General features: G+C 38.8%; 1 protein-coding gene across 1 annotated transcript; it reads right to left on the bottom strand.

Moving 5' to 3' along the window:
- Positions 1-7,423: 7,423 nt before the first annotated feature.
- On the bottom strand, positions 7,424-9,942 carry LOC146506293 (nuclear factor 7, brain-like). The gene has a single exon (XM_085180518.1). The coding sequence runs from the start codon at positions 9,641-9,643 to the stop codon at positions 8,231-8,233; it is 1,413 nt and encodes a 470-aa protein (XP_085036644.1). The 5' UTR covers positions 9,644-9,942; the 3' UTR covers positions 7,424-8,230.
- Between the last annotated feature and the right edge of the window lie 731 nt (positions 9,943-10,673).

The raw sequence follows: 10,673 nt of genomic DNA, 5'->3' as shown, positions 1-10,673 counted from the left end.
GACTCCCTGTAATGGCGTCTCAGCTCAGTTCAAAAGTGTCGAAATTTACTTTCATTTTCATGAATCACGTGTTAAACTGAAACACGCACATAAAACTTGTGTCCCTCAGAGGGCGCTGTCTGTGTCATTCAGATAGTTTTCAGTTTGTGCTCCTTAAAACGACACAAAAGTGAAAAATGTAGAAAATTTTGACTTCTCCTTTTTAAAAAACGAAACCTAAATAGATCATAAAAATGACACAAAGGAGGTGAAGCTGTGGTGTTTCAGGAGTTCAAGTAGGAAAAGTCAGCATGTTCTCAGAGTTCTTATCTGCAGTTTGAACTAAAGTTTTCATTGCAACCAAAGACATAAATTTGGGTTCATCACAGGGTTTAGATTGTCAACCTACCAGACCTCTGCTCTCACACTCAAAACAAAGAAAAATTCTTGACCCTCATGAACATGAAGCAATAATTCTGAGTAAAATGCAGCTGAAATACATGAAATCAAACGTTTATTTTTTCAAATAATACATCATTAAAATATGCTTGTTATAAACTAAATATATACCAGTGAAGTTAATTTCCTTTGACCAGATTCAATCAAAGATGACTGTATTACTGTAAACTGACGACATCCTGTAAGTAGTTCGAGTTCAGGCACACAGGATCTCTGAATGTCTCTGAACACGTTACAGTTCAGGAAAGTTTCTACACTCATCAAATGTCACATCTTTACAGCTTGAACCTTACAGTCCTTCAAGAAAGCAAAGTTCTTTTAGAGAGCTCACCTGTTGTCATGGTGTTCTAGTTAATTAATAACCACCAAACACAATATTTGCTTTTACTACCTGGGCTGTGGCCTCAAACCTGCATAAGAGTTTAGACCTTTAGACTCCAACTTTCAAGTTTGTCATGAACTGAAATGTGATGAGCTGACCAGTGTTAGAGATGTCACCGAAATAATAATGAAAAATAAAGAGAAAATCACAGTGAACAGACCAGAAAAGCTAATAATCAAAAAAACAAAACTGATATAAACTGTTGATATGACATAATATGACACTGAACTGTGACAACACAGAAGAATTTACTGTCACATGTCACAAATCAGATTCTGGTCAAAGTCATGTTTAAGGTATTACTGCCTTGAAGTTGTCAATCACATCCACTTTCTTGAAAAATAATTAAAAAGACCAAAAAAAAAAGGGTCAACACACCAAAAAGGGTTTTTCATAAGATTTGATTGCTCGTGCAAGACAGAAACTAGTCAGGATGATTAATAATGAGCACAAGTTAAATGAGCTTATAACACTAAATTAGCTTTATTAGTCATGCACAGAAATAGACTGATCTTGGATTCTCTTAAAGTCTCTTAAAGAAGTAAATTATGAAACTGAAGATTTCTGATTCTTAAATAAAAAAAACTAAATCTTAAAGAAACAACCTAGCTGTGGGATTTGGAACAAATGTAAGGATAAGTGTGACCTACTTAACATCAACTGATTGTGTTGACGTTTTTCTGTTTTATTAAAGATGGCTGCTTTTCATTTGAAACGTTTCTGGCTCTGGTCTTTTCACTGTGCTTTGCTCCATCACTCCTCTGAACCTAGAACTAGTCCAGCAGCTTATATATCTATTTTACAGCGACATCAGTGCTACAACTGGTTCAAGAAAACAGTGTCAGCACAACAGGAGTATTTAAAAACCATCAGAATCAAATGTTCTTTTCTTCTAAGGAATCAATTAAATGTAAAAACAACAATAAAAGTAGAAACTTCTGTGATGAATGCATTTGAACTAGGGCTGTCTAAATTAACTCATTAACGCAGATTAATCCAGCATCATGATTAATCTGATTAACATTTTTAACACAGTTAACCCATCTGAAGACGAGAATGACTCAAAATCCCTGGAATGTCTCTGTCAACACATTTCGGGCAGTTTGTCCAAGTAGAATCAAATGAGCAGTTGATCTGGTGACGGGCAGCTGAACCAACCAACTCAATATGCAAGATGACAAACAGCACATTGGCCCTCTCAATGGGAAATCTGAGTATAAAAACAAGAAGACGGAACAGTCGAGCGACATAAAGTATTATGCGCTTTGTGCAGGAAAGAATTTTGTTTTCACCAAAGCACTTCCAGCTCAAAATATCACATTAACGCGAAGCATACGTTAGTCGGGGATGCTGCTAGCACTTTGTCGCCCAGCTTGCAACAAACCACTCACGAAGCATCGGGACTCAGTGAACCTACCTTGGACAAATTGACTGACACAATTGCCAAGTGGATTGCAACAAATTGCAGACCTATTAATATTGTTGAGGACACGGGCTTTACAAAGGTTTTGCAAGTGTACAAGGCTCCAACAAGAAGCACAATAGTGTCAAAGATTTATGGGCTCTATGAAACTGGAAAGGAAATAAAGCGTGAGGATTTAGCTGTAGCCAAACATGGTGCCCTGACAGGTGACTACTGGACTTCTGTGAGTAACAGTAACTATCTTGGTGTTACTGCATATCTACTTACTGCTGCATAGGAATTAAAGTCGTTTGCATTGAGAATAATGAAGACAGAGGAGCGTCACTTCGCAGAGGCATGTGCTGAACATTTGTTAACAGTGGCACATGAGCGGGAAACTGAAGAAAAAAATCACAACTGTAGACTGTTCTCAGTTGCAGGCAACATTGTAAATAAGAAGCGGTCAGCTCTCCTCTCGGACATTGTCAACAAGTTAGTCTTAGTAACAGGGCCACACTGATGTGGATAAATGTTTAGAGTTATTTGTTAACATGAATGTTCAAGATGTTCAATAAGCATGTTAAGTGCATATGTATTCCCTTTTTTCTTGAGTCTGTTTGCTCATGCAAAATGAAATGCGATTAATACAGACTAAAAATGTCAGGATGAATGGAACGGACTCGGGCGCAGACTGAGAAACACAGTTTAACTGAGCTTTATTAACCACACCGGGTGCTCTATATACACGTGGGGGAAAAGGATCCACAGGGTAGGGAAACACAAGGTCCTCACACGCGCTCCACTCTTCACGCTCCTCGCACACACAACTCCACGCTGAACAGCTCCACTCGCACTCAGGGGTCCCGGGTCACAGCTTCGGGAAATCTACACACAAACACGAAAGTTACTCGTAGGTACGCACAGGAAATGATTGCTTTCTACAGAGCCAGACTAGAGTTACTCAATATTCCAGCGAGGAGTAGCTCAGCGCCCCTGCCTTATGAAGAGTCAGCAAACAATTGTGAGGAATCATCGGTAATCAGCTGCAGGTGCGTGGGCCAATGGCGGGAGCTCAATTTGGGCTCCGCCCAAACAGAGTGACAGGAGCGAGAGAGCAGGAGAGAAGAGAGAGAGACAAAAATAAAACAAAAATACTTGTGGCCGCGCTGGGCTGGCCGGGCAGGCACAAGGACCATGACAAAAAATGAATAATATTTAATTGTGATTAATCAAAATTAATCCACAACAATCCTGTGATTAATCTGATTACAAATTTGAATCGTTTGACATCACTAGTTTGAAATAAATAAAACTACATTCTTGGTTAAATGTCTGAAAGAGGATTTTCAGGAAAAACAAACAAACAATAAAATCACTGCTGGTGCTGATGAGCAAAATATTAATCAACCATAGACAATATGTTTGCTAATAAGAAGAAAGTAAAAAAAAGAAACAACCAAATGTTTACGATAAAGCTTTGCCACTGTAACTTTTCCCTATAAGAAAAGGTTGACTTTATAATGAAATCTCAGCCTGACTTGATATCACAGGTTTTTGCATGTCTGCAGGTAAAAAAAGATTCAATAGGCAAAAATAATATATTAAGTTTTACTGACTTTTAATCAATCACTCATCTTTCTCTGATAATTATAGTAACTCAATATTTCTTAATAACTCCTGACAAATTATTTATTTAGACCCACTGTTTATTTAAATAGAAGAAAAAGATGTTTTATTTGTCTATTTAAAATATTTACAGATGAACTCGGCTCAGTCTTAATGCTCTTTTTTACCTGTTAAGTCATTCCTAACATTTAATGATTTACATTTAAAAATGTGAGAAAGTGGAAATAAAATGTTTAAAAATGTTTTTCCGTAAATGAAAATACAAACTTTGTGTCCATGTTGTGAGTAAAAATAATATACGAATAAAACACCAATATTATAAAGTTGGAGTCACGTGTTGAGCTGAAAGACGAACATATCATTTGTGTCCACCAGAGGACGCCGTTAGTGTGCAGATAGTTTTCCAGTTTGTGCTTCATTCGAAAACATAAAAAGCCAAAATGTAAAAAATGTTCAGCTCTCCAGTTTTTATGCTAAACAGAATATTAAAAAAAATGACACAAAGAAGATGAAGCTGTGGTGTTTCACAGGTTCAAGTTGCACAAGTCAGCTTGTTTTCAGATTTTTTTCTAGGCAACTTTAACAGAAGTTGTGTTTGCTGCCAAGGTAAATGGTAAATGGCCTGTATTTGTATAGCGCTTTATACAACCAGTCATCCACCCATTCACACACACACACACACACACACACACACATTCACACACTGGTGATGGCAGCTACATTGTAGTCACAGCCACCCTGGGGCGCACTGACAGAGGCGCTTCATGCTTCACGTGCTGCCCACTCAGCGCAGCATCAGCACCACGGAAATACACGGATACATCCGAAGACTCAAGACAGAAGTCACTATGCATGTTCAGGACTTTCGGGTGTATGGACCAATGTTTTCTTTTCTGATCAAGTCAGAAAGCTTTAATGAGCAGCTGGATGTGTCTTTCTTTAACTGGCTGATTGAACTAAAAAGCTCGACTACCTGACAAGTCTTAAGAACATTGCATTATTGACAGTATTTGGCTCTACATATTTGCGTGAGATTTTCTCTCACACGAAGAGTGTTCTCAGCGCCTCCCATAGCTGTAGGAATGCTAGACACTCAGGAACCTGTGTCTCTGAGTGGGAGACTGTTAGGGGGACTTTACCCGGATGGATTTAGTGGCAGAAACACACACGAGCACAGGATAGTAGTGATGCAGATTTATATACAATGATGGGGGAATATTTACAAGGGAAGGGGCTATATACAGTGACAGGTAAAAATGTGCACGGAGAGCAACGCTGAAAGGATGAGACGGAGCCGAGGTATGCGGGCGGACCGATGACGCACCGGAATTACCTGAAAACGAGGGACAAACAAAGTTACAGAGTACGTCGATAGCCGAGAGTTAAACTAAAAGTGGACGGGGAGAGTTGGAGAGCTTACTTGCAACACAGAAATACAGCTGTAGCGGTGATCACAGCCTGGTACGAAGATCCAAAGAAGCCAACACACAGAAAACTAGGCAGGCGAGCAGGCAGCGGGACAGGCTGGAACAAAGGAGAAGCAGGCAGGTGATGGATCCTAAACACATGCAGCTCAATCGCGTGGAATCAACAGATTCAGCTTGCACCAACACGTTACCACTTATGAAAACGACAATACTCCGACACCAGACGTCCGAGATTCAGCTCCATAAAAGCGCTCACTGATGACGTCCGATGCGCCGCAGGTGTGATTGCTCGTATTTAAACTGCTATAAGTAACTTGTTGGGCTATAATATGTGAAACATATGTCAAATGCATCCATTATGGATGACATAAGATCATCTTGAGCCACAAGCAACATTCGTGTAACAAGGTATAAGCCGCAATCAGTTTTTGGCAGTGACTTTTATATAACCTTTATTTATGCAGTTACAAAAATCGCATTAACATTAAAAATGTATTTTGTAAGACTAAGTTGGCCAAGAGGACAGCAGAAATGGCAGAAAATATTACATTAGTTCTGTAAAAATATTTAAAGTGGGGATAAAGGACCGGATTGGTTATCATGTAAGTACAATAACACAGAGTTATAAAGATACTTGAAAAACAGATAATTTTTTAATTCTATATATAACCCCTTTGTAAACCCTGTTCAACGAAGTCTATTTACCAACATATGTAAAGATATTACATGTAAAAAATACACAGAAACATTGGAAATCAGTTTGTGGCAGGCAATCACTTTTTGGCACAACACCGGAATGCCATCAAGCCCCGCCCCGCCTACCTGTGCCAAGAAGGGAAACAAAACCCAAGAACAACAATACACCTACCCACCACCTCCTAACAGAGACCAGAGATCACAGACCAGAGCAGTGTCTCCTTTACATGTCCTGTGACAGTTTCACACTCTGTCGGACAGCTCCCTGCTCTCGGGTAGAAATCCTGCTCACGCGAGTAAATTGACTTTTAACAGTTTGGAGGCGGAGCCCAAACGAGGACGGGGTCCTAATGTGAGTTACACTGTGGCAGCGACAGAAATGCTGTTTTAAACTGTATTTGTTTACAATTTGAAAAATAAAGTTTGCTGAATTCATTGTTAACAGTTATTGTTTGCGTGCAGCGGTGGAAATACAGACAACTGTCACTGGATTATTTAATGTTGAAGAAATCTTTAAACCAGAGGATTCTAGTTCTGAAGCCTCTGCACTACAGTGACACCAGAGAGCAGAGACATTTTAACCAGAAGAGTTTTGGCCAGATTCTTTCCCCGCAGGAGAGCTTTGTGGGTGTTGGTCGAGGCCTGTACTGCCCTCTCTCCCCCTCTGAATGTGTGGTGTTGCAGATGAAACACAAGACTCACACTTACAGACACTACAGCGACCACATCAGCAGCAGCAGTTTGATTTGATCCTAAAGAGACAATTTGCTTTATCGCAGCAGGATTCTGGATTTGAGCTGATCAGACTGACACTGACCTGAGGTGAAAGTGTGATTAGACATTTTATTTATTTGTTTAAAATATTTACAGATGAACTTGGCTCAGTCTTAGTGTTTATCTGTTAAGTGAAGTCATTTCTAAAATTTAATGATTTACATTTAAAAATGGGATAAGTGTAAATGTTTACAGTGTAAACATTTTTACTAGAGAAGAAAATATGAACTTTGTCTCCATCTTGTCTGTAAATATAATATACAAATAAAACATCACTATTATAAAGCTGCACCTTCATCTGAAATCTCTGCAGCTTTGTTCATACAAACTATTTTCTGAGTTTGTAAACATACAGATTAGCTGTGAGAATGTAAAGTTTATCAATGATCACATTTGATTTCTGTCTGGGGTTAAATGTGAATGTTGGTCTGAAAAAAAGATTTAAAATGTAGCTGCTTAAAATAAATTCTTGATTTTATAAAATCTGCTGATTGTTTCAATAAAACAGCTTCAGCACAACAAGAATATTTACAAACTAATAGAAGCAAATAATCTTTTATTCTAAGGAGTCAGTTAAATGTAAACACAACAATCAAAGTGAGTTTCCATGTTAAATGAATCTGAACTAATGATTGTGTCTGAAAAGCTGATTTACTGTCAAACACAACAACAACAGAATCACTGAATTTATTTATTTCACTTCACAGAAACATTTTGTGATCTCAATAATCAAAGAGAGCAGTTAAAGAATAAGATTGAAGTACAAATCAAAGGTAGGTGATTCATTGAAACACTGAGACTGAGAGTGAAGTTTGAAAATCAAATGAAAACCTAATTATGAAACATAAGAAGATCCAGAAATCTTTCAAACTGTGAGAGATGTCAGCTTCTGATTAAGGTTAAAAACAACACAAGAAATAACATTTTTAATGAAATCAATCAAGTGTAGTTACACTGATGAGACAGCGTCAGAACTTAAAGTCATTTCTTTGAATTTGGAAAACTTTAAAGAAGACGTGTTACTTTCAAATGTTATTTAACTGAAAACAAGATGCTGATAATCAGGAAATTTAAATCTTGTAGTTGTAAAGTTGACTCTTGCTGATGTTTAATCATTAATCCTTCTTTTAAGAAGTGTCACAGTTTACTGTTCACACTCAACAACTTTGAAAAGCAAAGAAATCATCATTCAGATTTTAAAACTATCAAAAATATTTACATGAACAACATGAGAAATATTCTGAAAATATTAATTTAAAAGAAACAAGAAAAAAATGTAAAAGTTTCTCACAGAAACTTGAGTGGGTCAAAAGATTTTCACATGAAAAAGTTGCTTTGGATTCATTGAATTGCTAATAGTTCCACTAGAACAACAAAATGAAATAAAACCTGATAATGAAGTTAGACAGTGTGATTAATAATTTCCCTAAAATGAACCCTGCTGCTGTACTGAAAAAACAGTTAAAATAAAGAATCACTTTACAATCAAATCTCAGTCTGATAGATTTTGATATCAGAGGTTTTAGCGTCTCCTGCCTTTCCAACACTGAAATATGGGAAGAGTTTCTCAGTGAAAGTGTCTCTGTGAGTGTAGATGTGAGTCATGTCTTCAGGGTCATAGAAGGACACCTCCCCCCTGTCATAGTCCAGCTGGACTCTGATCCTCTGGAGACTCTTCTTCACTGTCACAGTCTGAATAGGACCAATGTATTTTCCACTGCGATAAACTAAACTCCAGATTCCATATTTTGGTGAAACAAAACACTCTCCCTTCCTGTCAACTGACTCTTTAACTAAACCCACATTCCAGTCAGGATGGTCTCCCACCTCCACATCCCAGCTGTGTTTCCCTGAGCTGAAGCCCTCAGAGCCAAAAACAGTGGCACCATAAGTGTTTCTCTCTGGATTATCAGGAATCTGCTGCTTTGTGTCTCCACATCTCACACTGGTCAGATCATCAGACAGATAGAAACGGGGGTGTGCAGTGTTCGGGTCCAGAATGACAGGACTGAAGTGGACCTTCTCCTTCATCTTCTCCCACACTCTGAAGGACAGGTTGCCCAGGTGTTTGGCCACATCTATCAGTGCTCCTGAGACCAGCTGTGGATCTGACACTGAGCTCTGGGCTCTGGCTCTGCTCTGAGTGTCTTTATAACTGCTGAGGAATGGCACGCTGTGTTTCTGCAGCTCTTCTTCAACAGCAGAGATGCTGTCTGACAGAGAGGAGATCTGCTCCTCAATCATCTTCATCTCTCTGCTGATACTCCTCCCCTTCTGCTCCTCTTCCTCCCTCAGAGCTGCCAGTCTGGACTCCTCTTCCTCTTTCAGGAACTGCTGGAGCTTCTTGAACTCTGCTCTGATCTGCCTCTCTGTGGACAACAGCTGCTTCTTCATGTGTTCCCTCATTTCATTGTATGTTTCCTCCACTTGTTTGTATTTGTTCCTCTTGTCCTGCAGAGACTTTAAGTCAGATTTCAGCTGCTCCTTCAGGTCACTGACTGCAACTCTTACAGGAACCACTTTGTGACTCTGGTGGTGAGGAAAATCACAGACAGTACACACAGCTCTGTCTTCATCTACACAGAAAAGTTTAGGCTCTTCTTGGTGTTTACTGCACACCACCATTAATTTCTTTTCTCCCTTTACTGTCTCTGATGATTCGACTTTCTGCCTGTCAGCAAAAGAGTCAGCAAGTTCTTTCAGTGTAAAGTTCATATCAGGTTCATCCTTTGAAGATTTTCTTTGACAAATGGGACAGTTTTTGTTTTTAGTTTGTTCCCAGAATTGTTGCAGGCAGCTTGAACAGAAGTTGTGGCTGCAGGTCAGAGACACAGGATCTCTGAAAGTCTCTGAACACACATGGCAGCTCAGGAAATTTTCGAGAAGTTTTTCAGCCATTTGATCTTCTTTCTTACTCACCAAATTATTCCCTCTGGAACTGTCTGATTAAAATCCTCCAAATGCCTGTCACCTTCTAATGGCGTCTCATCTCCGGTCCACAGTGCAGAAATTTACTTTCTTTTTCATTCACCATGGTCATAGGCTAATTCTTACCGGCATACAAATCCCACAGATGGTGCTGCAAGGACGTCATTTAGATACGTCCATTACTTGTCCTCAGTAGAAAACCAAAGCTATGGAACATGCTGAGCTCTTGTGTATCGTTTCAAATAAAGAATAATACAAAAATGACACGAAAGTAAGACCTGTTTTGTTTCTATCTGCTGAGGAGCCTTTCAACAGGCTGAGTGGCACAAAACCAGTTTTGCAAGTTTTGTTTCTGAGGCGCTGTAAGAAAAACATTCTGCCTAACTGCTGTTTTCCCCAACTGTGATTCAGTGAATCTAAATGCACAAAAAGGCTAAAACAGAGGCTTGTTCATGTTTTGTTTTTGTTTTTTTTACTTACTTTTTTCTCACATTGGAATATACACACATAAACACAACTTTTCCTAGCAATAACGTTTATCTAAAAAAAATTACTTAAACAGTTGGAAAACTTTTTAGCAAGAAATAAACATTTAAAAGTGTGACACAAAACTAGGAGCTTGATTAACATCTGCAGAGGTAAAAACAAAACTGCATAACAAAAGTAAAAGAGTAATAAAAGCTCCTTCATATGCGTGAAGTGTAGGCCACCTTCGTGTGCGTACTAAAACCACCTGGTAACCTACAGCTGGTCTCCAGAAATCTTGCACTGAGATGTTCTGATTAATTTACAGAGCCACGGTTATCTTCGTAACTTCCGTTGTTTCATTCCCTCCTGACTGCCAGTGACAGTAAACAATGCGGATGTCTTATACCAGCAGTGTCATGAGGAACAACTTACTAGTAGGCCAAGGACAGAGCAGCTGAAGCTAATTTGGTCCCAGAAGCCACATTCAGCTGGTAGAAAATATCCAAGGGCCTGTGTAGGATGAACATATAAT

This window comes from Neolamprologus multifasciatus, chromosome 12 (genome assembly GCF_963576455.1).
Source record: "Neolamprologus multifasciatus chromosome 12, fNeoMul1.2, whole genome shotgun sequence".
Taxonomy (NCBI): domain Eukaryota; kingdom Metazoa; phylum Chordata; class Actinopteri; order Cichliformes; family Cichlidae; genus Neolamprologus; species Neolamprologus multifasciatus.
The sequence above is the reverse complement of the archived record's forward strand: the minus strand, read 5'-3'. Positions and strand labels throughout refer to the sequence as shown.